Here is a 26831-nt window from a genome sequence, read left to right as displayed (position 1 = left end):
GTAAGATCGCTGATGGATAGCCTCTCGAAGAGTTATGGAGCCTTGTTGACCATTACTACTGAATCGCAAGCTGTCTATTGCACAAAAAAATCCTTCTCAGATAGTCGACCATAGTTGTATTCCACTCTCATCACAGAGCATCTACTGGGCTCCGGCATCAGTAATGGTGGGTGGGCCATCCTTGTACTTGATGCTGCCGTTGCTGGAGCCGCAAGCCTCGATCGCTCGGACAACCTTGTAGGATTCGACGTCGCCGTCGGGAACGCCACCGAAGACGACGTGCTTGCCGTTGAGCCATGAGGTAACGACGGTGGTGACGAAGAACTGGGAGCCGTTGCTGTGACGCGTTAGCCATGACTCCGCTCATCCGTGGACGTGTAGAACCTACGTATTGGGGCCGGCGTTGGCCATGGAGAGGAGGAAGGGGCGGTCGTGCTTCAACTTGAAGTTCTCGTCGGCGAACTGGGGACCGTAGATGCTCTTACCACCTGTACCCTACTGCCTGTTAGCCAACTGTCCCTGTGGTGTGTCGCGGCCAAAACTTACGTTGCCGCGGGTGAAGTCACCACCCTGGAGCATAAAGTCGGGAATCACGCGGTGGAACTTGGAGCCCTTGTAGCCAAAGCCCTTCTCGCCAGTGCAGAGAGCGCGGAAGTTCTCAACCGTCTTGGGGACGACATCGTCGAAGAGCTCGAAGTTGACACGGCCGGTTTGCGCTGCAGGTATACAAAGTTAGCAATTGCAAGTAACATGCTATGACAAAGCTGGGAGGAGCTACCTTTGACATCACCTTGGCTAGTGACATTGCCAGCGTTATCGACCTCGACAGTGGGGCCGGTCCAAGAGCAATCAAAGTAAGCCTTGATGGCCATGTTGTATGCCGAGGGAGTGAAGAAGCGTTTGTTGATAGGAGCGCGCAGTTGGGGACCTGCACGGAAAGCTGAAAGAGCAGAAGCTCTCGGAAGGTGGGGCATGATGCAGCGCGGGGTGTGAGTCTAACCTGATAGGCAGTTAGGTCATGGAGCTTGGCAGTGAATCGTGAGATAGCAGGTAATTTTCTTCTGGGAGACGCTGCAGCTTTGGAGCTGGAGATTGGTGCCACTTTGCTGGCTGTAAACTCAATTTAGAGCTACACAGAACTGCGACATCGCTATAACAACTCAAGGATCGAGGTGTACAAATCCAACGGTGGCAACTTACAGAAGTATGCTAAGAGGAATCGGGCCGCTATGCAACACGATATGCAAAACGGAAGAGATATAATACAATTGATGGACTACCGACGAGAGGCAGCAGGTGTAGTGTCGGATGGATGACCAGACGGAAAACTTTGGATACCTCAAGCTTGTGCACAAGTCTAGCGCGTTCCCCGATTCGGCGCTTCATCGCTCACGTCAATCGTGGACCTCTGCGTGGGACCGGCCCGCTCTGGAATTGATATCCGCTTCTTCTTACACAGCGAGGAACATGGATGCCCATTGAATCACGCTATATCCGCATGCCGAGTCGTACCATTGCCGAAGTAGTGTTGTCTATAGTTCTTGAGGCCGGCAAGGTCCAAGCGCATGTCACGTGAAATTTGGGCTGCTGTCGGATTGTCTACGGTGTATGCACTTCACAGGTTGGCTTGCTGACAAGGTAAACGCATTCCTGTAATTGAAGGCTTCTGCATCCTTCCTGATTGATATTTTCTGTCATGTAAATATCCCCAAACGCAGGCGCCCATTCCGACTTCCCGAAACTTGTGCAAAGCGCCCTCGGGGGTCCGCTACCGAGACCGTGGTCGATAGCTGCCAGCCCAACTACAATACACCCACATCGCCAAACCGCCAGATTTACGCGCCAGAATTCGGCAATCATGGATCTAAACAGCTTGAAGGACCAAGTGAGCAACCTCACGCTCTACGATCTCAAGGCCGGATTTCGCAAGGCCCAAAATGGTAGGCTGAGGGGGCGCATGAAGCCAGCTGGCCAATGCTAACGCGCTGCGCAGCCGTCATGAACTACACGGAGATGGAGGCCAAGGTCCGCGAGGCGACAAACAATGAGCCATGGGGTGAGCGAAACCTCGTGCGCGACGAAGGCTTCCGCTGACAGATGGCAAGGTGCATCCTCGACTATGCTACAGGAGATCGCCAATGGAACCTTCAACTAGTAGGCGATGCCTGAGGAGCTGGTGGACCACGGCTAACAGAGCAGCCAACTGCTGAATGAGATCATGCCCATGATTTACAAGCGCTTCACCGAGAAGGCCTCGGAGGAATGGAGACAGATCTACAAGGTACGTTGAGCGCTCTGTGCCACCACCGTCGCTAACAGACCCAGGCCCTGCAACTTCTCGAATACCTGATCAAGAACGGTTCGGAACGAGTAATCGACGACGCGCGCTCTCATGTCTCGCTCCTCAAGATGCTACGGCAATTCCACTTCATCGACTCCAACGGCAAGGATCAGGGCATCAACGTACGCAACCGTGCCAAGGAGCTCGCCGAACTCCTCAGCGATGTCGATCGCATCCGGACTGAGCGCAAGAAAGCGCGAGCGAACCGAAACAAATTTGGCGGTGTCGAGGGCGGAGCGGGCATCGGCATGGGCGGCTTCTCGGGAAGCAGTGGAGGTGGCAGCCGCTACGGAGGCTTTGGTAGCGAACAAGCCGACTATGGCGGCTACAGAGGGGAGGTATACGGCGACGGTGGTGGCTTCGGAGGCAACCAGTCTGGCTTCGCAGATACGCAACAGAGGCGCGACAAGTTCGACGAATACGACGAATACGATGAGGGTGATGCCAGCTCAGCACCAGCACGGCGGAGAGAGCCTACAGCGAGTCACACAAAGAAAGAAGTCAAGAAGGAGGAACCTAAGCCGAAAGCACCTGAGCCAGTCGTCGACTTACTTGCGTTTGACGATGAGCCCGCGCCCATGTCGACTTCGGCAGGGAAGCAGCCTGTCACTGCTGCAAGTGACGACTTTGGCGACGACGACGATTTCGACGACTTCCAGTCTGCGGCACCGGCACCACCTGCATCCAAGCCAGCTGCTTCAGCTTTCAACGTTGCGTCTCCTGCCTCAACCTCTCACATCACTTCGTCAACCCAATTCGCCGCACCGCAGGCTCAGTCTGCTGCGCAGAACAACAATCTCAGCAACTTGTTTGCGACCGTCTCGCCACCACCCGCTGCGAATAAGATGAGCGCGCCTCCTTCCATGACGTCGAGCTTCTCGCAGCCACCACAACCCACAGGTTACCAAGCGGCCGGCCCGAACTACTTCACTTCCGTTCCTCAGCCCGCGCCCCAATCAGGAGCATCTACACCCTCTGTCATGTCACCAGGTGGTCGCATTGGCGGAGGAGCTGCTCCCAAGAAAGCGGGCGGTGACGCTTTCGCTTCTTTACTTGCTGGAGCTGCGCCAAAGAAGTCTTCCACGCCAACACAAAAGGTTACCATGGGGGATTTGGCTAAGCAAAAGACGTCACAAGGACTCTGGGGTGCCCCTGCTTCTGCATCCAGCACACCTGCCCCTGCCGCACAACCATCGCAGTCAGGCTCAAAGCCTGGCGGCGCTCTGGGAGATCTGCTGGGCTAGATGCCACAACAGTGTGCAATGCTTTTTTTTTGTTTTGGCTTGAAGATACAAAATGCGGCGTATGATGCTCGACAGTCGAGAAAGAGCGTAATAGACGATCTTATATCTGAAAATAGTGATGATGAAGACCATGAGGACAGTGATGGTTCTCCGCAAATGCGCCTCTTTGATTGGCTGATGTCACCCCTGTATGACCTCCGCGGCCAAGACGCTGTCGACGCGCGCGCAACGTGTGGCATGTGAAAACAACAGCACCGTCCCCTTTCCGGACCCGAACATGCATAGATGCAGCTCTCGAGATTTCTTTTCCGCGTCGCCCTGCTGCTATGTCCGATAGCCTTGATTGGCACGACATGGCTGTATTTGTACCCCATTTTCCACGGCTGCGCATTCCCAAAGCCCCCATCCACGCAGGCGCAAGCCAATGCACCCTTCCGTCTACTCTCCCTCGGTGATCCCCAGCTCGAGGGTGACTCTTCACTCCCCGATCCGAATGCGCTCGTCTTCCCGTCGATCGAGAAGCTCGTACCGAATCTGCGCGATGCAGCCAACTCCACCCACAGACGAGACATCGTAGAAGAAGCAGCAAGAGGTGTCGTTAAAGATGCTGGTAGATGGCTGGAGGGGAAAAGGAAGGCTGTAGATTTGTGGGGGAACGACTGGTATCTGTCGCACATCGTGAGAAGCCTACGATGGTGGACTGAGCCCACACACATCAGTGTGCTTGGTGACTTGTTGGGCAGTCAGTGGGTCACAGATGGCGAATTCAGGAAGCGAGCAGGGCGCTATTGGAACGTTGTCATGAGGGGATTGCAGAAGGTGCCGGATGTCATCTTTGGTGCTCTTGAGACTGAGAAGAAAGAACAGCCGCCAACAGAACCTCCATTGGAACTAGAAGTTTCAGGAGAAGAGACGATAGACGAGGAGCAGAAATTAGAGAGGAAGGCACTGTGGGGTGGCACAACGGAAGTGCTGGGTGCTGATCAAGACTGGGAGAAGCGCGTCATTAACATAGTTGGAAACCACGACGTTGGTTACGCTGGCGACATCGACGAGTCGCGTATCGAGCGATTCGAAAAGGCCTTTGGAAGTTCCAACTGGGATATCTGGTTCACGCTCCCGGACACACTGCGCTTGAACAAGACCACCGAACCCGCTATACAGGACCTGCCCAGGCCTCCGACGCTCCGCCTCATCATCCTGAACTCGATGAATCTCGATACACCCGCCTGGTCCTCCGACCTTCAGACCGAGACATACTCCTACATGAACCACATCATAACCAGCTCTCTTCCAGTCGATGACAAGACACACGCTACCATACTCCTCACCCATATTCCGCTCGAGAAGGAGGAAGGTGTCTGTGTTGACAGCCCATACTTCGACTTCTTTGAAGAAGGTCAAGGGGTGAAGGAGCAAAATATGCTATCAGACCATGCTAGTAAGATTGTTCTCGAGGGGTTATTTGGCATGAGTGCGAATAAAGATGCAGAGGGCAAGGGGCAGGGTAGGAGGGGTATAATACTCAACGGGCATGATCACGCTGGCTGTGACGTCGTACATTACATTCGTCAGCCCGGTGTGGACGATGCGTGTCAAGTGGCCCATGTGAAGAGAGAGGAGGCATACTGGCCAGCGAGCACTACGAATGCGACAATGATTGCTACTTCGATGGATATCGATGGCGTCGACATCAACGTGGTAGCCGCTAACGATACCATTGCTGAATCCGATGTAGCCTCGGACGAGACAGCATCTGAATCGGCACCAGAGCCTACTTCAGAGCCTGAACCTGAACCTCCCGCACCACCGAAATGGAAGGCTCGTCGCTTCCCAACTCGTCCATACGACATCACCCCAGCCAACGAATGCACTTCCATCAACGACGTCCCTCACATTCGCGAAATCACCCTCCGCAGCATGATGGGAGAGTACTCAGGCTACGCAGGTTTCCTATCAGCGTGGTTCGATGAAAGTAAAGGCGAGAAGGGCGAGTGGGTTTTCGAGTTTAGCACGTGTGGAGTCGGGGTTCAGCATTGGTGGTGGGGTGTGCACATCGTTGACCTGATCTTGCTGCTCTGTCTAGTAGTTGGGACTGTGGCGACTGTTTATGAGCGCCTAGCCGCGGACACAAGGGATCCAGCGATTGTTAAGAGTAAGAAGCAAGAGTTGGGCTCGACTAAGAATTTAATGGGGGCGAAGACGATTGTGCATACGACGCGTGAGAGGACGTCTTCGGTCACGGAAGTTACGAAACGAAGGATATAGAGATGGGTATGTAGGGCATATAACTATAAAGCAGGGCTTCCAAAAGCTGCGTTCTTTGAATCAACGTACCTGAGCTGAGTTGGCTAGTGTGCATACCTAGGTAGACCCTTCGGATACATGGGTTTACCCCGCAATGCAACTCCACGCGCCAGCGTGCACATCTCCACGACCGGGCACCAACGTAAAGAGCGCTATACCTCGACCATTCCCGCCTCATTTGTCCGCGTCTCGCGCTACCCCAGCTGTCTGCGCCCTTTGGCCTTGCTTCTTCCTCGACAGCCAAGAAGATGGACTAGGCCCGAACCTTAAATGCTGCGTGATCGACAAGTTCGGACTCATTCCGCTTCCCTGGCAAATGGAGGCCTACGTGGATGAGGAAGATGCATGTGCGTGTAAGCTGACTGAAGCAAATCTTCCAAATTCTTCATGCCTTTCCGTGTTATTGGTCTAGCGTCACTGGAATAACATGTCAAAGTAGCCCGGCTACAGCACAGGAGCCACTCAGCTCCAATATATTTAGTCTTGTAGAACCGTACCCGGTAGCGCTACCGTGCACCGCGGTCTCATTCCGTGGCACATAGCTCTGGACTAACCAGACCACGTTATATGGACTCTGGCCTCGTACTGCGCATCGGGAGGCAAGTCTCCTCTATCATCTATCCACGAACCAGCCATGTCTCTTGAACGCGTCGACTCAGTGGACCCTACAGAAGTGTACGACTACATCATTTGCGGGTACGTTGACTTCTTATCATACTCACTACAGCATTCCTCAAATACTCTTACTAACAGATACCCATCAGTGGCGGCACATCCGGTTGTGTAATAGCAGGCCGTCTCGCCGAAGATATTAACGCCAAAATCCTCGTCCTAGAAGCCGGACCCGACAATGCTGACCTTGAGAATGTACATATGGCGGGAGGGTAAGTCAGCCATATTAACGTATACTGCTATTGGGTTATGCTGAGTAAATCGCCCTAGATGGAGCCAAAATTTCGATAAGGAAACAGACTGGAACATCGTTACCGAGCCCATGCCCAAGGTGGACAACCGCCAGGTCAAGGTCAGCAGAGGACGCTTCCTTGGTGGATCGAGTGGCGTGAACGGCACGCTTTGTATACGGGGCACCAAGCAGGATTACGATGACTGGGAGCTGGATGAGTGGACTGGCGATAAGATGTTCGAATACATGAAGAAGGTCGGTTCTGGAAGTGCAGTGATAGAAGAGCATACAAGCTGACCCTCATGCAGTCCGAGACTTTCCACGAGAAGGACTGGCACAAAGCGGATATGTCTGTTCATGGCTCGTCAGGACCTCTGCACATCGAGCCCCACGACCTGGCACCCATATCTGAACGTGTTAGGGAAAGTCTTGTCGACCAGGGTCTTCCTTACCACGCGGATATGTTCTCCACCGGAGAGACCCCCCACGGATGTGGCGATGTACCGCGAACAATACATCAAGGTATACGGAGTACCGCGGCCGACTTCATCACCAAAGGCTATCGACGGGAGAATATCACGATCAAGACGGAAGTGACTGTTGACAAACTTCTCTTCAGTCAAGAATCCGGAGATCTTGCAGCCACGGGTGTCGCTACTATATCGAAAAATGGCAAGAAGATCGATTACCACGCGAGAAAAGAAGTCATTGTCGCAGCGGGCGCATACTGCAGCCCACCGATCTTGATGCGCTCTGGTCTTGGCCCAAAGGAACAACTAGAAAAGCATGGTATCGAGTGTCGTGTTGATCTGCCAGGTGTAGGCGGCAATCTGATGGACCACATTCTCTGCTTCATCTTCTACGAAGTTTCCGAACCCAATCTCACGAACGATCACCTCGCATACCACGACGACGCCATGGCTTCGACATACGCGCTGTACAAAGAAAAGAAGACTGGCATCTTATCTACCTTCCCCTTCGGCATATTCGGTTACGCGCGCCTAGACGAGCGCCTCCAAGACTCACCCTTATGGACAGAAGCCCCTCGCGAACCCGGCCGCGATCCTATGGGCCTCACACCCTCGCAACCCAACATCGAGTTCTGGAACACCGAACTCTACGGCGGACCCAAACAATACGCCGACTTTCCTATTGATCATAAACAAGCCTTTGCCATGTGTGCACTGCTCTTCAACCAGCATAGCAGGGGTAGCGTGACGCTGAAGTCGGCCGATCCTTTCGAAAACCCCATTGTCGATCATGCGTACTTGGAAGATCCACTGGATATGCTGGTTATGACCGAGGCCTGTCGATTTGCGAATGAAATTGTTACAAAGGGGAAGGGGACAAGGAGTTTGATCAAGGGGAGTTGGCCTGATGCCCTAGCGCATCATGGCTTTGAGACCAGAGAGGAGTGGGAGCCGCATGTTAGAGAACATGCTACTACCTGTAAGTTACTCCCATTCTCATCTACAAATGGAGAAATACACTAACGTGGTGGATGTAGGTTACCACGCATCCGGCACCTGCGCGATGGGTAAAGCGGATAACCCGAATGCTGTTCTCGACTCGCGACTTCGTGTGCGCGGTGTCAGGAATCTGCGTGTGGCGGACGTGTCTTCCATCCCAAAGGTTAACAATGGGCATACACAGATGGTGGCGTATGGTATTGGGGAGGGAGCTGCGGAGATGATCAAGGAAGATGCTGCTGGAAACAATTTCTTGAAGCTTACTGCTGATGTTAAGAGCATGGCAGTGTAGTGAACTTTACGTACACGATGAGGTCTGGGGAGAGAAAGGACTCATAATAGCGAGGCCTCAACGACTTCTAGTTCACTAATGTGTTCATTTATCACCAAGCCGACTTGCTCATCAACTCATGCAGTTTAGTGTTCGCGATGTGCTCCGTCCCAAGCGCGTAGAGCTGACCTCTAGTAACCACCTCCGAAGCCACCACGGCCACGGTTTCCACCTCGTCCCCGACTGGACTCGCCTCGAGGACCCGGTCCAAAGGTAGGCGGTGCGATCGGCCCATGGAAGCCCGGAGGCGGAGCCATACCGCGAGTATCGCGCCTCCTCATGTCAGTCTCATCTCGCTTCAGCAAAAGTCCATCCCATATCTTACCAGTTGGGGTACTTCATCAGGGAACGACCAGATGCCCAAGTCTGTCCTCGCTGCTTCTCTTGCTCGGCGACCACCTCGTGGGCGTCTTGTAGCCCTCGGGCTGCTTGGAGGGGTGGCAGAACGAGACCGCCCCACTTCTTGTAGTGGCGGACTAGTAGGAGGTCGACCAAGGCTGCGTTGCTGATGATGGACTCGACGCCGGGATGGCAGTCGTCAGGATGGGTGATGCCCCAGACAATCTGGTCCATCGCGCTGGCGTTATTTTCGATCAGATCCTGATCAACGTTAGTAATTGGTAGATAGATACTTGGGTGAAAGTGAAGGTGAAGAAGAAGTGAACTGGTATTGACAATGATGGAACTGAACATGAAAGGAACTTACGATGGCGTTGCTGACGCTCACCACAGTAACGACATCCCGGCTGTGAACGTGGTTTGGGCTTTTGCGCTTATATGTGCGCCAATGCGTAACCATGCTGGCGTCGGCGTAGGCCTCGAAGTCGTTGACCTGATAACCGGTTGGACGTTCACTCTCTAGACGGTACACGAGCTCGTTGGTTGAGGAGGTGTTGGTAGACATCTTGTCGTATTTTGTCGATTATAGGATAATGGAAGTGGTATGTCAAAGCGTGATGCTAAAAATGGAGATGCTCCGGTTGTTATAGAAGGAAAAGAAGAAGCAAGCGTATGAGGAGGGTAGATTATATACAAGCAAGAACTCCCACCGTTTGGCGCTAGAACAGGCAATCTGTAGTCACGCCGAGAAGTAAAAGACGGAAGGTGAGCGCGTCGGTCACGCTGGATGCTGAGAGACAAACGCCCTTACAAGCGACGGTCACCTCGGCTTTGAGATGTCAGGGGAAAAGCTTAATGGGAGATGCTAGCACATGGAAAGAGAGGTCTGGAGAAGGACTTACTTATAGTGTCGTCGTGTCGGCGTAGCAGGCATATCATATGTCACCTGGGAGTATGTGTTGTCGTAACTTGACCGAGTGAGTAACTCTCCTGATATGTAGCAATCAAGGCAGTGCAAGCGCGCATGTTCCGCCTTCCTGGCATCTTTGAAAGGGAGGTCAGGTGTCCATTGTGCTAGATGCCAGGTTTCGTAGTCTCTCTTTCGCCGCCGCCAAAGGCTCGACCAAATCAGCATGAAGATCTTATACAGCCCGCAGTTACGTCTGAGCAGCAGGGCAACGTTTCATTGCTCAGGTCCGTGCTCTTAGCCACTAGTCACACCGCGGAGACCCTATGATCCACCTGGTGCGTTCTCTCCTCAAAACCGCAAACACCCGCGATATTTATCTCCCGTACGCACAACGGACCGATCCAAATCCCTCAACTTCCAACAATATCCAAGATGGTACGACAAGCAGCAAAGCCAAAGCCCGACATGAGCTACTCCGATTACATCGCTTCCGGAACAAGACTCGCTAGGCTTGAAGCTGACGACATGCCAAATTATGCGGCCATGAGTTATGCAGAGCTTCGCGAGGAGATGAAATCGCGTGGGATGTTCAAAGGTGGAAAAAAGCAACGGATGATCAGCGTGCTTGAAGATCAGTTTCGATATATGCGCACGGAGCATAGGAAAAACCCATTTCGTCAGGCTGAGATTGATCTTCGTGAGCGTCCGGAGATGATGCTCACCAGCGACTTCAAGAGTGATCCTTCCAGAATCTCTTTCATGGACTTGCCCGGCGAGATCCGAAACATGATCTATGATCTCGCCCTCTTCGAACCTGCTGAGAGCGACTTTGAACAAGCCGGAGATTGGCAGATCAACGCAGTTGGTGATACCTTTTTTCTCCCGCGCTCGGAGGCGTATTGGTCGGAACTGGACCTCACAACACTCCGCGGTGACCGCACCCTTTCAGTGTTGCATGTTCTTGGCGCCTTGGACAAGCAGATTCGAAAAGAGGTCCAGACGTTCTTCTGGGCCCATGTCCATGTCACTATCACCGTAAAGTACTCCGGACAGGCTTACTACTACGTCGTTCGGCGGTTTCTCGAGAAGATTGGCCCTCTTGGTAGAACCGCCCTCGCCGGCTTGACTGTACATCGGAGGCGTAAGGATTATTCGCAAGCGCAGCACCAGGACTTCCAGGCCTTGATGGTGCTACTTCGAGACTGTAAAACTTTGCGGACACTAGATCTGAGTTTACCCATACACATGGTCATGGGCCCCCCCCGATCGGAAGGCGATGGAAGGGTTCTTCTTACAAGGACAGCACTTGGTCAGTCCCAGCATCGACGCCCTTGTAGGTGCACTACATTCGATTCCGCAACTTCGCTTCGTCAGATTATACACAGTGAGTAAACACGATGTAGGGCAGCACCTTAGATACGATGACTTTGCCGTCTTCGCATTAACAGGCGCGCGTGCAGGGCTTGTAAGATATAGGTTTAAGTATAATTGTATTATAATAACTACTAACTAACTAGTATAGAAAAAGAAACTAAGTACCTATTAAGAAATTACGTAATAGCTTTATTCTAGTAAGTAAATAGCTTATAAGCTTTTTCTAAAAACTATATAAATTATATATTTTAGTAAAGTAGCTATTAGTACTTAATAAAACTTTACTACTAAAGTAAAATACTAAAAAAAAAAACTTATATATATAAATATAACTAAAACTAAGATTCTTTTTTATTAAAGTTAAAAAAGAAAAAAATATTACTATAAGTAACTAAGACTTATCTATAAGCATATAAGAGAGATCTAGTATAGTAAGTAAAAAGTAAAGTTATAATATATAGGTAATTATTAATATATTATAGCTATAGTATTACTAAATAATATATAAATAGAAAGAAAAACTTTTATTATATTATAAGTTTAGTATACTAGAGAAGCTACTACTAAAAGAAAGCGTAGTATACTAGTAAATATACTATAAAGTAGAGTATAAAGATAACTTTTAGAAATAAAATAAGTTTAGAAAGAAAGCTTATAGTAAGGTATAATTTTATAATAAGCTTTATATAGAAGATAATAAGTAGACTACTAAAGTTATATAACTAGTACTAGTAAAGATATTAAGCTAGAAGAATATATTACTAAGCTAAATCTACTATTATTATAGAAAGTAAAGTATTAAAGTACTAGGCTACTAAATATAATAATTAGATAAGAAGATTATTATTAGAGGTATAATCTAAAGAAGTTAAAGATAGAATAAGACTACTATTTTTCTAAAGTCTAGTATAGTTATTCTTATTAAATTCTTTATTATTCTTTACTACTAGAAGCTTAATCTACTATTTAATACTAAAGTAGTAAGCTTTATTATCTTTATTAGAAAGATCTAGGTTATCTAAACTAATAAAGCAAGAAGTTATTTAGTACTAGAACTTAATTTTAGAGTACTTAGTTTTTATAATATTATCTTTAATTTCTTTACTTATAGTTATATTCTTAATAGCTAAATTAGTAAGGTATATCTATTACTTAATAAAATACTTATACTATTAAGTAGCTTTCTAAATAAAAGTATTATTATTATCTTTATTTCTAGTATAAGTACTATTAAAAGTATTTTTCTTAGTAGAGTTATAACTTAGTAAGCGTATAATTCTTTTATATAGAGATAACTAGCCTATCTAAGCTTTACGCTTTATACTTATAGTAGACTTAGAAGTAGTTTTATATTTAGATAGAAGTACTTTAATAAGCTTTTTCTTAAGCTTAATCTTAGAAGTTATCTTTTTCTTAATACTACTATTAAAGCTATTATAGTTATTAAGCTTTTTACTATTAGATATTCTAGTATTATTATTATTTTAAATAAAAGAAGTCTTAGACTACTAAGTTTAAGGCTTCTTAGTAATTAAATAAAAGGCTTAATACTAGTCTACTTTCTTCTTAATCTATACTTTAACTTTATTCTTAGTAAAGTAGACTTTACTAATAAACTAGGTTTTTAGAATAAAGTCTAGCCTAGTTTATATAGTATTATACTAATATAAGCTTTTATAGTTAGTACCTTTAATCTAGAACTTTACTTTTTATAAGTATAAAGTACTATAAGTATTAGATTTAAAACGCTTATTACGCTAAAAATTATAGTAGTTCTTTAGGTAGAAGTAATCTTACTTAAGTTTATAGTTAGTTCTTACTTTTAAATTAGTTTTTTTTTCTTTTTTTAGTACTTTTATCTAAAAGTAAAGTATCTAATAAGTTAGATAAAAGAATTAATTACTAGAATTATAAGTAGTTATTTCTACTTTAAAGCTTTTTATATAGTAGAAAGTATAAATTTAGATAAAGTCTTTTACTTTATATAAGTCTAGATTATCTAAAAAGATTACTTAGAGAGGTATTTAGTATATATTAAGATTAATAAGTATATAGAACTTTCTTTTAAACTTTTTATCTAGGTCTTTCTTTATAAAGTAAAAGACCTTAGTACTTATTAGTAGAAAAGTCTTAGTAATAGCTTTATACTTTTTTAATTTACTTATAATATTCTTTTATACTTTTTATTATAGTAAAGTATTAATATAAAGTAGAGTAATAAAACGCAGTTAGTAACTCTATATAGTAATCTTAATATAGGTATATTTTCTAAATACTTTATACTTACTATATATAGCTATAATAATTAATAAAACTCTTTTTATAATATTTGCTATAGATATAGCGCTTTAATAATAATAATAATAATAATATACTTATAAAGAGTAATAGTAATAGAAGCTTTTCTAGTATACTTAGAAGTAAACTTAGAGATAGTAATAGGTAAGCTATAGAGCTATAGAAATATTAAAATATTTTTAAAAGTTAATATAGAAGCTTTCTAAGTATAAGTAAACTTTAGATCTAGAGTAATATTAAATTATAGTACTATACTACTATAAAATGTAAAAAGATATTTATGTAGATAAACTATAGTATAGAGAATAGTAGCCTAGAAGAGAATTATATAAAGCTTTATATATAGAGAATACTTTTTTTTATTTTATATCTTTTTTAATACTTTTATATACATCTAAAAAATCTACTAATATATCTACTAAATATAAAGAATCTTCTATACTAAACTTCTCTTTTATACTTATAATAGAAGCTTTAGTTTTTATAATAATAATAATAATAATAATAATATCTAGCGTAATAGAATATACTATACTAGTAGTTCTTACTAGTTACACGCGTAGCGTGTTTAACTTTCTAGTCTATTTTAGAGAGTTTTTAATAAAAAACTTATAAAATATAGCTATAAGAATAGAGCTAGAAAAGAGCTTTTATTAGAATAGTATAAAGTAGATAGAAGTAATTACTAGTAATAAGAAATGCTTTATAGCTTTATATATTATAGGTGTATACTATCTCTTCTAAATAAACTTTTTTTCTAATATTCTAGTAATTATAGAGAAATAGTTTAACTAACTTAGTATATTAGATAAGAAGCTAGCTAAGTTAGTAAATACGCTAGTAACTTAAAATAAGCTTAACTTTATTAAGCTTATAAAAAGTACTATTTTTCTTAGCTAAAGAGAGGTAGCGCTTTACTAGCTATAAAAGGTAGTATATATATAGTATAGTATTAGGCTATACTAATAAACGCGCAATAATAAGTAGAATAAATAGTTAGTATACTAGAGAATAGCGTAATATAGCTACTAATATAGCTAGCTTATAGGTAATTATGTATAAAGTATAAGTTACTAGTAATTATATAAATATTATATGCGTGTTATATAGGTATCTTAGATTAGGTTAGGCTTTATACTAGTAGTAGACTTACTAGGTTATCTTTTAGAGATACGTAGTTATATAAGACTAGTATTAGTACTAGTTAATAGTTTAGATAGCTATTAGTAATATATAATAAATATAAAGTAGTTAGCTTATTATAATTATATATATTAACTATTATATTAGTAGTAGAGGTAGTATAGGTATAAGTATTATAAGTTACAAATCTAGGCTTATATTAGAGATTTTTTAAGTTTACTTTTAAAGTCTAATATAGTAACGTATTATTACGTAATTATATAATTACGTAATTATTTAATTTTAAAAAAAGTACACTATAGGCTCTATCTCTTAGGCCTAGAGAGGCTTTTATACTTTTTAGTCTTTCTTTTAGTTATATAAAGTAGGTATATAAATAGCTAAGTCTTAGACTTTCTAGTAAAAAGTAATATCTTAGATACTTATATCTTCTTTTAGATTTAGAAGATTCTTATCTAGTATAAAAATCTAGTAACTTTACTTTTAAAGTATTTTAATAACTTATTTATTATAAGTAGCACTACTATTAGTAAGAGTTATATTAAAAGAAGTTTTTACTATTACACTATTTTTATTTTTAATTTTAGAAAATAAATAAGCTTTTAGAGCTTTCTTACTACTAACTATTAGTAAAGTATTATTTTAATATATAGTAGTAAAGTTCTTAAGCTTTTTAAATATATAGTAGTTAAATTACTAACTAATAATAGTATTTAGGTTCTAAAGACTAATTCTAGTAGATATACTACTATACTTACTTTTAGAATATACTATACTCTATAAACTAGTAATATAATACTTAATTATTATAATAGTATTATAGTAGTACTTTTATATAGTTTTATTAACTAGAGTATAAATATTATAAAATACGTATATAATAAAAGTAACTATAGTAGAAGTATAATCTTACTAATCTTTCTAGGTAAAATTATCTACTACGTTATATACTACTAGATTATATTAATATTTAAAGTAAGAGAATAACTAGACTTTAGTTATAGATACTTAGTAATAGCTATCTATAATATTAGTAGAAGCTAGATTTTATTCTTTAACTTAGTTTATAAACTAAATTATTTTATAGTAAAAGTTATAAGCTTCTATAAAAGACTAGTTTTATACTACTTTTTCTTTTATAATAAGTAAAGTTATATTTAGTAGTAAGAGTTTAGCTAAGTCTTTAGAATCTAGAAAGCTATATAAAAAGTTAAATTTAAAGCTAATCTTAGACTTTAAAAAGTAAGTAGAAGCTTTATATAGAAAAGATAGTAAAATAAAAGTATATGCTTAGAAGCTTATAGTATACTATATCTATTAGCGTACTAAGGCGCGTTTAAACTAAAGTATAAGAGATAAAATCTTAGACTTACTATATAAGTAAAGCGCGTAGCTTTAATAAAGATATAAAAGTTAAACTTTATATAATAAAAGCTTATAAAAGAAATAGTTAAGAGATTATAGTATAAGAAAGATAGATAAAAGATAGTAAAAGATTAGATTAAGTATAAAATAAAAAAAGTAAGATAAGAGAAGTATAGTAGACTATAGTAGCTATATAAATCTACGCTCTTTTACTATCTTAGTAGATTAAGACTTTATAATTCTAATATAAGTAGTAAGAAAGTGCGCTATAAGTAAGGTATAGAACCTTAACGTAGATATAATATTAATATATATTAGCTATATACTATATATATTACTAGATAGATAGCTACTATAGACGTATTAATAGAAATAGTAGTAGATATAAGAACTTTAGTAAACTATATAAAGAACGCTATTAAGCTATTATAGAGCTCTTAATCTAGACTCTCTAGTCTAAGTTAGAATAATTTATCTATGTACGCCTACTTAACATAGCTCTAGAGCTCTTAAGCCTACTAAGACTATATAGCGCTTTAGGCGTCTACTACCTTAAATAGCTACCTAGCTAGTATCTTTATAATATACCTATACGTTTACCTATACCTATATACCTACCTATATTTATATACCTATCTATACTTATACTTATACGCCTATCTTACGCGCTACCTTAGGTACTATATAATATTTAATTACTTATATATACTATACGTATTACATTATATTATACATATATACTAATATACTAAATATAGCTTTATATTTAGCTACTTTTATAGAAATACTATTACTAGTAATATTATAATACTATTACTATTACTACCTACTACTCTACTACATAAATACCTATACTAATATAAGACTTAACTAATATATTATACTACGCGCCTTAGTACTTAAGTAAGAAGAAAATACTTTTTTAGATTATTCTATACCTTTAGCGTCTCTATAAATTCTAACCTAGTATTATCTATCTTCTACTTACTAATCTAAATAATTAATACCTCTAGTAGATTATTCTACTTCTTTATAAATATATTCTTAGCGCCTTTTAGCTTACTTATCTTCTATTAGCCTACGCTGTATAGCTACACACTTACTATATATCTACTTACTTCTTTATATTCTTAAAGAACTACCTAAATAGACTAAGCTATTACTCTAGCTTTAGCTTTAACACGCTAGTTACTTTTTTATTATTCTTAGTAACTTTAGCTACCTTTCTATACGTAACTATCTCTGCGCTTAGAGACTCTAAGTCTATCTTATTTATAATCTATATTAGGTAGCTTTCTAGATCTATATATATATATATATATAATTAGCTACTATATATATACGTATATACTATAGAGTTACTTACTAGTTGTAACTAGTTTTAGAATAGAAGAAGGTATTATCTTATTACTCTTTTATAGTTTATTTAATACTTTTAAATATTTAGAGATTTAGAGAATATTTAATATAGAAAGCTTTCTTTTATCTTAGAGTTTTTATACACTATACGCTTCTTTACTACTACTCTCTTATATCTAATCTTTTATATCTAGACTACTTTCTTAGCTCTTTCTCTCTCTTTAGCTCTTTAGCTACTATACTTTAATATATAACTTAAATTAATTTAGAATACCTACTATATTCTAGCTACTTAACTTATACTTACTATAATTACACTTTCTATTCTATTTATAGCTACTATAATTACGCTTACTACTTCTTCTTAAGCTATTATAGAAATAGAGTAGTAGAAGAAACTTACTAGAAAAGTTAGGTATATTTTAATTATAAAAGATAGTATTAAAAGATACTTAATAAATATATACTTAATAAAAAAAAGTAAAAAACGCTAGTAAGTAGAAAAAAAATAAATACTAAAAGTAAAAAACTAAGATATACTATAAAACTAAAAATAAAAATACTAAAGTAAAGATAAAGTTTTAGTTAGAAGTATAGCGTTCTACTAAGTATAAGATTACTTTTCTTCTAATAGAGAGGTTCTCTACTAAAGTATTATAAAAAACTATTTAAGTAATATCTATAGTAGAGGTATCTTAAAAAACGCTACTAGAGCTTACTAGCTATAGTTAAGTATCTTTATCTTTTTATATTTTAGTAGTACTAAAATTATAAGCTATCTAGATACCTTACTAGTTAAGTTAGTTAGTAAGTTTAAAGTTATACTATTACTATAGAGAAGATAGCGTAAATTATAAAGTATTAATATTATAGTTATTATTACTAATCTTAGTAGTAAGTAATATAGTAGTCTTATTCTATATAATAGCTTCTACTTCTAAGTCTAGTATAAAGCTTAGAATATAGTAGTTATAAGTATTTTTCTATACTTACTAGCTTTAAATATAGTTTTACTTATATACTTTCTACTTAGTAAAAGAGAACTTAGTGTTAAAGTTCTTTCTAAGTTTACTTATACTTTAGAGCTAGGCTATAGTAAGCTATTTATTATATATTATAAAGTAGTCTTACTATTAAATAAAATACTTATATTAACTAGTTATATTATTAATGTAACGCTTAAGTATACACTTAATTAGCTTAAGCTCTAGTTTTTATAAAGTAGTAACTTCTTAGAAAATAAAAAAAGAGTAATTCTAGAAATCTTACTTTTAAGTATAATATAGTTTAAGCTAAGTAGTATTTATAATATTATATATCTTAGAATTAAGTAGTTACTTAATATAGAAAGCGTTTTTTCTAATTTTCTTAAAAATCTTAAGAGAACTATACTATTAGAGACTAAGCTTTTTTAGAAAATTACTTTTTATTTAGTAGCTATAATAAAAAACTAAGATAGTATAGTTACTAGGCTAAAGTTATATCTAAAAGTATAAGTAGTTATAAATATTCTTTTAAGTAACCTTTATAAAGTTAAAAGCTTTTTTAGTTTATTTCTAGTAGTTAAGTCTAAGTAGCTTAAAGTTCTATCTTAAAAGAGTAAATTTAGTATTTAGAATTCTAATTCTTTATAAAAGGTTAAACTCTATAAAGTACTTATATAAAGTATAGCTAGTAGAGAGATTTTTACTAGTATTTATTATAAACTATATATAAGCTATTACTTCTATTTAGTTTTTATTAGAGTTTACTATAATAAAGAAGTAGATAGTAATTACTACTATTTAGTTAGTCTACTCTAATTAGCTATTAGCTTCTAAATAGTATACTACTATTATTATAAGCTTTATATCTATTACTTTATATTATCTACTTATAAAGCCTTTAATAAATTTTAGATTCTAATTACTAATAATAGTTCTCTATATACTCTAGTTAGTAAGATAGTTTATCTATATAACTACTACTAACTATTATATACTAGTTTATATATTCTTACTAGAAATAATATTAATAGTTTTTAAGGCGTAATATATCTTACTAAGAAAAGTATTATAGCTATATATAGTCTTTAGTAAGTATATTATAATATTAATATATATAATCTTAAAAAGACGTATACTTCTATTAATAGATTTAAAAGAGCTATATAGCTAGTATTATATAGTTTAGATTACTTTATAGAAAGAGTAAAACTTAAAATAAAGCTTTAAGTTCTCTATAAGCTTATAAATAAAAAAGAATAACTTAATATAAATATATATTTAGTTAAAATTTTAGTAGTAGAAGTTATTATAAGCTTAGTAGAAAATTTTAGTAGTAAGTAACTTTAGTATATATAAGCGCTTAGTACTATTAGCCTAGTTCTAGTAGTATAGTAAACTATCTTTATAAAGAAATTATAAACTATATATTAGTTATATTTTATTCTTATTATTCTAGTAGTTACTAGATACTATAGTAAGAACTTATATCTAAAGAGTATTTATCTAGTATATAAGCTTAAAATAGTTCTTAAAGTTATTACTTATTTCTATAATAAAAGTATAGAAAACGTAAATAATATTTTTAAGTATATTAGTTTAGTAGTCTAAATCTAGTATAGTATTAAGTCTTAGCCTTAAGAAAGCGTCTAGTATAAGATATAACCTACTAGATCTATATCTAATATTAAGATTATATTATTATAAATAGAGTAAGGCTTTAGTAAGCTTTAGATTTAGACTCTTAAAAGACTCTATTATAGTAAGTCTTTACTAATATATAATTATAGTTATAGTAGCGTAGTTTATAAATATATATACTTTAGAAGTAGTCTAGATTATATAAAAGACTTTTCTAACTATCTAGTATAAACTAGCTATTTTAAGTTTAGTAAAGAAGTACTATTACTTTAGACTTAATAGATACTTAAAAAGAAATAAGACTAGTTATATAAATTATTTTTTAAAGTTAATAGATCTCTTTAGCTAAATAGTAGGTAATAAAGTATTATCTTTATATTCTTCTAGTATATTAGAGTTTACTATAATAGATTCTAGATTATTAATTATATAGTAAGCTATATATATAAAGCTATATTCTTTTAAAATATTAATATTAATATAAAGAGTCTAAAGATAATTCTAATAAATTAACTTAATAATAGAGTTTTATAAGAATTATATATTATTAAAAGCTTTTTAAACTAGACTATCTACTAAAATAGTTATAAAAGCTATAGTAATAGCCTTCTCTTACTCTTTCTTCTTTAGAGTAAAATATAGTAACTTAGTTTTAAGTATTATAAAAAGTTCTAAAAGCTAAGCTAGATAAAGTATTCTATTATTAAGAAATCTAATAGCGCTAATATACTTTTCTATATTCTTTATATAATAGAGAAAAGTAAAGTTACGTAGCGTGTAGATCTACTTATCTATTAAAGTAACTCTAAAAGTATTAACCTACTAGCTAAGAAGTTTAATAGTTAGATATCTAATAAAATATTTCTTAAGTATAAAAGTAATACTATACTAGTTAACTTAGTAGAAGAAAGTCTTAAGATATTAGAGGTACTTCTAGAAAGTTTTAGAGAAGATAATAAAGTTATCTATATATACTTTTATAAATTTAGATATATTACTAAGTATATTATTACTAATTCTCTATATATAAGCTACTAAGTTTTTAAAGTCTATTATATAAATATTAAGAATCTTAGCTCTATAGTATATATTAATAGTAAACTTATAGTAGTTTTTCTTATAAACTTAGAATTAATAGAAATAGCTAAAACTATTAATAATAGTAATATACTATACTCTATAAACTTAACTTAGAATATTCTTTTACGTAGTAAGTAGGTAATAATTCTTAATTACTTAGTTATTTATCTTACGTATATTAAGAATAGGTCTATCTTTCTTCTTAATTATCTTAATACTATAGTTATTTTTAATAATCTTTCTTTTTATAATAAAGATAGATATAGAAAATAAGCTTATTTTAGTAGTACGCTTTATTTTCTCTAAGTTAGAGAGCTTATTAAAGATAAAGTTAATAATAACTTAGTTCTTTAGTTTAGCTAAGTATACTTTTAATAGTAGGTTAAGCTCTTACTATCTATTTCTAAAAGAAATAAGTATATACTAATCTTTTAGAATCTAGATAAAGCTTCTATTATTAATCTAGATCTAGAAATACTATTAAGCTATCTTAAGAAGAGCTAAGGCTTTTAATAGGTCTCTATAAATAGTAATATCTATACTTAATTTTATCTTAAGTTTTAGAAGTATATTAAAGTCTAGTAATATAGTAAAAGCTTAGTTCTTCTAATTAAGAGTATATATACTATCTACGTTAAGTAGTATAGTAAGGCCTAGTAGAGATCTACGTTAGATTTTTACTAGATTATAGATATTATTATAGATAATTACTTCTATAGTTTATAAGTTAAGTAGTATAGTATATAGCTATATAGCGTAGAGAAGATTATTTCTAACTTTAAGAATATAGTTATAGTTTAGTAATAGTAGATATAAGGTATATACTTTAACCTTTATAGTAGTATTTAGAGAAATTATAATAGTATTAAAAGTAGTTAGCTTTTATATTTTATAAGCTATACTATCTTTTAGTTTTATAATAAGTAAAGTAGTAACACTTTTATATCTTAGCTAGATTATTATATAAGTAGTAATATTAAGCTAGACTTTTTATAGTATAAGAGTATCTATACTAAGTAGTATATTTAGACTAAGCTTAGAAATAATATATATATAGACTTTCTATAGTATAAAGATATATTTACTAGACTTTATTATAGAAGGTACGTAAAGTATAATATACGCTATTTACTAAGTAGAACTATTTTCTAGTCTAGTATCTATATATTAGACTAGAGCTAGTAGCTTTTTCTATTTTATATTTAGAAAATTTATCTTAATAAAGGTCTTATCTACTAAGATTATTATAGCACTAGTATTAGAATAAATAATAAAGTTTAAGCTCTTCTATAATATCTTTATATTAAGTCTAAGTTTAGACTAGTTTTAAAGTATAGTTAATTCTTTAATTAGTAAAGAAGTAGTAGACTTAATAATTTAAATTACTTAAGTAGCCTAATTATAAGAAACTAGTTATAACTATAGAATTATCTTAGGTTTTTTAACTAGGTCTAAGTTAATAATAGTTACTATAAAAACTCTAGTAGTAATATAGTCTACCTAGATATACTTATATAAGTTATTATTAGACGTAAAGATTTATCTATAGTAGAAGTAATTAATCTAGTAGTTTCTTTAAGCTTTAATCTTTAGCTTACTATATTATAAAGTTTTAATAAACTATAGCTTTTTAGATTTATTCTCTTTTTCTTCTTTAAAAGTATTAACTAGAAAAGAAAGTTACTTATAGAGCTTATACTATATATCTTAACTAGCCTATACTTAAGAGTTAAACTTATTACTTATCTTATTCTAGTAAGCGTTATTCTAGAAAAGAGAAATAGACTCTTTAGTATTAGAGTAATAAGGCTTAAAAGCCTATTTATAAAAGTCTAAAGCGTAGTTTATTAGTATATTATTTTTAATAAACTTACTAGATATAAAGTCTTTAATTATCTAATTATAGTAGACTTTCTATATTCTTCTATATAGCTAGCCTTAGTTACTTAGTTATTAGCTTTCTAATTACTAATCTTAGCTAGTATTATCTTACTATCTATACTAATTACTAGATAGTTAGAAAGTATTTCTTAACTATTAAGATTTATACGCGTTTTACTAGTTATAATTATAGTTATTATTTAAAGTATTAGAAGTATTTTACTAGTAAGTATTAGAGAAAGAGTAGCTATTACTATTACTTTAGTAGTTTAAGTTTCTTAATAGATAACTAAATTAAGAATAGTTATAGTAGCTATTATTCTTAAAGGCTAAATTACTACTACTTTATACACCTAAACTACTATACTAGTAATAAAAAAAAGACTTACTATTAGTAAAATTACTTTTAAAAATATTAATAAGAGTATACTTTCTTTCTTTAATTATAGTAAGAAACTAGTCTAAAAATATAGTTATAGTTAGCTAAGAAAGAAAAGCGCGTATATATAAGTCTAAAAGGTTCTAAGCGTATATTATATATTAGTTATTATTATTATAGCTATATCTAGTATCTTAGTAAAAGCGCTTAACTTTAAAGTACTACTTAGCTAAAAAGTAGCTATTAACTATATTTTTAGAAGTATATATCTATTTCTAAAGCTAACTTATTACTTTAGTAAGCTATATATAAAAAAAGCTAAGCTTATTCTTTTATTAATTAAAGCTATTACTACTAATAACTTTAAGTTAGCGCTTAATACTTAGATTTAACTAGTACTAGAGCTAAGTATTACCTCTAAAGCACTAGTATAAGTTATTTCTTACTATATATTTAAGTATTATATAGAAAGCTATAATAGTTTTAGTAGTATTAAGAAAGTTATAAATATACTTATAGTAGGTTTTACTAGCTATATTAGTAACGTCTTCTAAGTAGTTTTAGTATTTTATATTAGAATAAAAAAAACTAATTATATCTATTTAGAACTTAAGTAAGCTACTTATAGCTTTTATAATAGTATTATTATTAGCTATCTTAGCTTCTTAAAAAGTAAAAGCTTATTAGCTATAGCTAAAACTAGACTATAAGTAAGAACTATTTTAGTAGTTAGCTAGCGTAGTAAAAGTAAAGTCTAGCTATAAAATAGGTTATTAAGAATATTAAGTAGTAAGATTATTCTACTAATATAATATATACTTAATAGTTAGATTAATTATAGAGCTACTATATATATTTAAGGCTAACGTAAGTACTAGTCTATTAGTACTACTTATAAATAAACTTAGCTTATAAATACTCTAACTAATATTAATTCTAGTATAGAAATATTATAGATAATAGGCGTGCTAGGTTTAGAGAGTCTAATAGTACTAGCTAAGTATTTATACTATTCTATTCTTAAAGTTTATAAATATATTAATAATCTTAGTTTAGCTAATAGATTTATAATAACGTATAAAGAAGCTTATAATAGTACTACTTCTAGTAAAAGAAAATTTTATAATACTATAATTCTATAAAGCGCTATAGTAGACTAGTTAATAGACTAAAGCTTATATAGTAGTAGAGATATAGCTATTAGACTTAGAGTAGTTTTTATTCTAGATAGAAAGTTATATATACTCTAAAACTTAGTATTATATTAGTTAAAATTATAGAAAAAAGTATAGTCTAAGTAGAATTATATTAGAACCTATTAGAGCTAAAGAGTATATATTTACTAAATTGTTTAGCGCGCTAAAAAGCCTAGTAAAAAGTATAGAAATTAGCCTCTAGTTAGTAAGCTCTAGGTAAAAAGTATAAAAGAGATAAATTCTTTCTATTATAGTAGCTTATTAATTAGTTAGCTAGAGTACTTTATTTAGCTACTAGAAATATTTAGTAAAGGTAAGTTTAATATCTAACTAGAGTAGATTCTTCTTACTACTCTACTTATATATCTTTTTAGTAAGTAGTTATAAAAGTTTACTTACTTATAAAGATATAAAGTAGAGATCTATAACTATAGTAAAGTTAGAAGTAATATAGTTCTAAAATTATATAATATATTAGAATAGGCGTACTAGTTATTATAAAAAAGCTTATAACTCTACTTATAAAGAAATATAACTAGTTACTTATAAGTAAACTTAGTAGAATAAATATAAAAAAGTATAGCTAAAGAAGTATAGTATATTAAATTAATCTAACTTTAGTTATTAGCTAGTAGTATCTTAAGTGTAGAACTAATAGAGCTTAGTAATTAGTAAAGTATTACTATATTTATCTTAGTACTCTAAAGATATCTCTTAATATATCTCTACTTATAGTAGCTACTAGTTACTATAGTCTAAAAGTAATATTAGTACTATAGAAGTAGAAATCTAATAAAAGTAGTAAAGACTAAAAGTATAAATTATAGTAATATTTTAAAAGAACTAAACTTCTTTTATAAAGTTCTTATTAGCTTTATATTACTCTTCTAAGTAAGCTAACTAAATTAAAAAGTATTTAGTGTTTAGAAAATACACCTACATTAAGATTACTATATAGAGTTACTAGACTGCGTTTTATTACTCTGCTCTGCATTAACATTCTACTATAATAAAAAGTATTTAAGTTTTATATTATTTTTAAAAAATAGTTAGTAAAAGCTAGAGATAAAATAAGTTTCTTACTTAAATAAAAATATATTAGCTTATTACTATTCTTAAAAAGAGCTAAATACTTTAAAAGTTTCTATAATTAAGCGTATAACTTATAGAAGTTTAGAGGTAATAGTAGAGTAAAAAAAGTTAATATTATTAAAAGTAATAAGATTATATACTTATATAATAGTATTTCTAGTAAGAGTAAAAAGTTATATTAAGTAAAAGTCTTAAAAGTCTAGAGAAGATAGATTATTACTTATAGAGAGAAAGTAGTATAGAAAGTATATATTAGTTAGTATATAGTACTATAGAAACGTTAGTTCTATTAAGTAGAAATTTATTAGTAAAGAGTTAGGCTCTTAACCTAGACTCTCTAGTCTAAGTTAGAATAATCTACTTACGTACGCTTACTTAACGCAGCTCTTAAGCTCTTAAGCCTACTAAGGCTACGCAGCGCCTTAGGCGTCTACTATCTTAGATAGCTACTTAGCTAGCATCTTTATAATATACTTATATCTATACGTCTACTTATACCTATATATCTACTTATACCTATACATCTATCTACACTTATATACCTACTTATATACGCTACCTTATATACTACATAATACTTAATTACTCTATACTATACGTATTATATTATATTACACGTATATACTAATATACTAAATATAGCTTTATATTTAGCTACTCTTATAGAAATACTATTACTAGTAATATTATAATACTATTACTTTTACTATTACGTATAATTACCCTGCTACTTATATATAAATGTAAGAATACTCTACTACTACCTATAAAAGCTGCGCTAACGCTTCTCTAGACCTATACTAATATAACACTTAACTAATATATTACACGTGCCTTAGCGTTACTTAAGTAATATAAAAGTATATCTCTAGACTATTCTATGCCTCTAGCTCTTCTATAAACTTAGCCTTAGCGCTCTTTAGCTTCTTACTACTTTTACCTACTCTTTTAGATAATAATTTTAGTAGTTTCTTCTATTCTACTATAAAAGTATTCTCTATATTATTTATATTATCTATCTTCTATTAGCCTACGCTGCGTAGCTATATATATACACATACACTATATATCTACTTATCTCTTTATATTTTTAAAGAGCTACTTAAATAGCTTAAGCGCTGCTTTTAACTCTAGCTTTAACGCGCTAGTTATAGTCTTATTCTTCTTACTAACTTTAGCAGCCTTTCTATATACT

The 26831-nt window shown here is 34.9% G+C and overlaps 6 protein-coding genes across 6 annotated transcripts; 4 read left to right on the top strand and 2 right to left on the bottom strand.

Moving 5' to 3' along the window:
- Positions 1 to 141: 141 nt before the first annotated feature.
- On the bottom strand, positions 142 to 872 carry CSR1 (phosphatidylinositol transfer protein csr1; the record flags this gene model as incomplete). Its single annotated transcript, XM_049371727.1, has 4 exons — positions 142 to 337; positions 389 to 495; positions 547 to 716; positions 779 to 872. 4 exons carry the CDS (start codon positions 870 to 872, stop codon positions 142 to 144), a joined length of 567 nt encoding a protein of 188 aa, XP_049237861.1.
- A 986-nt stretch (positions 873 to 1858) lies between these two features.
- J4E87_000066 (uncharacterized protein) lies at positions 1859 to 3585 on the top strand (the record flags this gene model as incomplete). The annotated part of the gene is made up of 5 exons (XM_049371726.1): positions 1859 to 1940; positions 1994 to 2056; positions 2106 to 2154; positions 2200 to 2281; positions 2326 to 3585. 5 exons carry the CDS (start codon positions 1859 to 1861, stop codon positions 3583 to 3585), a joined length of 1536 nt encoding a protein of 511 aa, XP_049237860.1.
- Positions 3586 to 3870: 285 nt separating this feature from the next.
- On the top strand, positions 3871 to 5853 carry J4E87_000065 (uncharacterized protein; the record flags this gene model as incomplete). Its single annotated transcript, XM_049371725.1, has 1 exon — positions 3871 to 5853. The coding sequence occupies one exon, from the start codon at positions 3871 to 3873 to the stop codon at positions 5851 to 5853; it is 1983 nt and encodes a 660-aa protein (XP_049237859.1).
- Positions 5854 to 6526: 673 nt separating this feature from the next.
- Positions 6527 to 8557, top strand: J4E87_000064 (uncharacterized protein; the record flags this gene model as incomplete). The annotated part of the gene is made up of 5 exons (XM_049371724.1): positions 6527 to 6588; positions 6657 to 6776; positions 6835 to 7051; positions 7105 to 8245; positions 8304 to 8557. 5 exons carry the CDS (start codon positions 6527 to 6529, stop codon positions 8555 to 8557), a joined length of 1794 nt encoding a protein of 597 aa, XP_049237858.1.
- Positions 8558 to 8917: 360 nt separating this feature from the next.
- On the bottom strand, positions 8918 to 9500 carry J4E87_000063 (uncharacterized protein; the record flags this gene model as incomplete). The annotated part of the gene is made up of 2 exons (XM_049371723.1): positions 8918 to 9196; positions 9303 to 9500. 2 exons carry the CDS (start codon positions 9498 to 9500, stop codon positions 8918 to 8920), a joined length of 477 nt encoding a protein of 158 aa, XP_049237857.1.
- A 777-nt stretch (positions 9501 to 10277) lies between these two features.
- On the top strand, positions 10278 to 11237 carry J4E87_000062 (uncharacterized protein; the record flags this gene model as incomplete). Its single annotated transcript, XM_049371722.1, has 1 exon — positions 10278 to 11237. One exon carries the CDS (start codon positions 10278 to 10280, stop codon positions 11235 to 11237), a length of 960 nt encoding a protein of 319 aa, XP_049237856.1.
- Positions 11238 to 26831: the final 15594 nt, after the last annotated feature.

Source organism: Alternaria ethzedia, assembly GCF_023757985.1.
Source record: "Alternaria ethzedia strain BMP 0044 chromosome Unknown scaffold_1, whole genome shotgun sequence".
Lineage (NCBI taxonomy): Eukaryota > Fungi > Ascomycota > Dothideomycetes > Pleosporales > Pleosporaceae > Alternaria > Alternaria ethzedia.
Note: the sequence above shows the minus strand (reverse complement) of the source record. Positions and strands in the feature narration are given on the sequence as shown.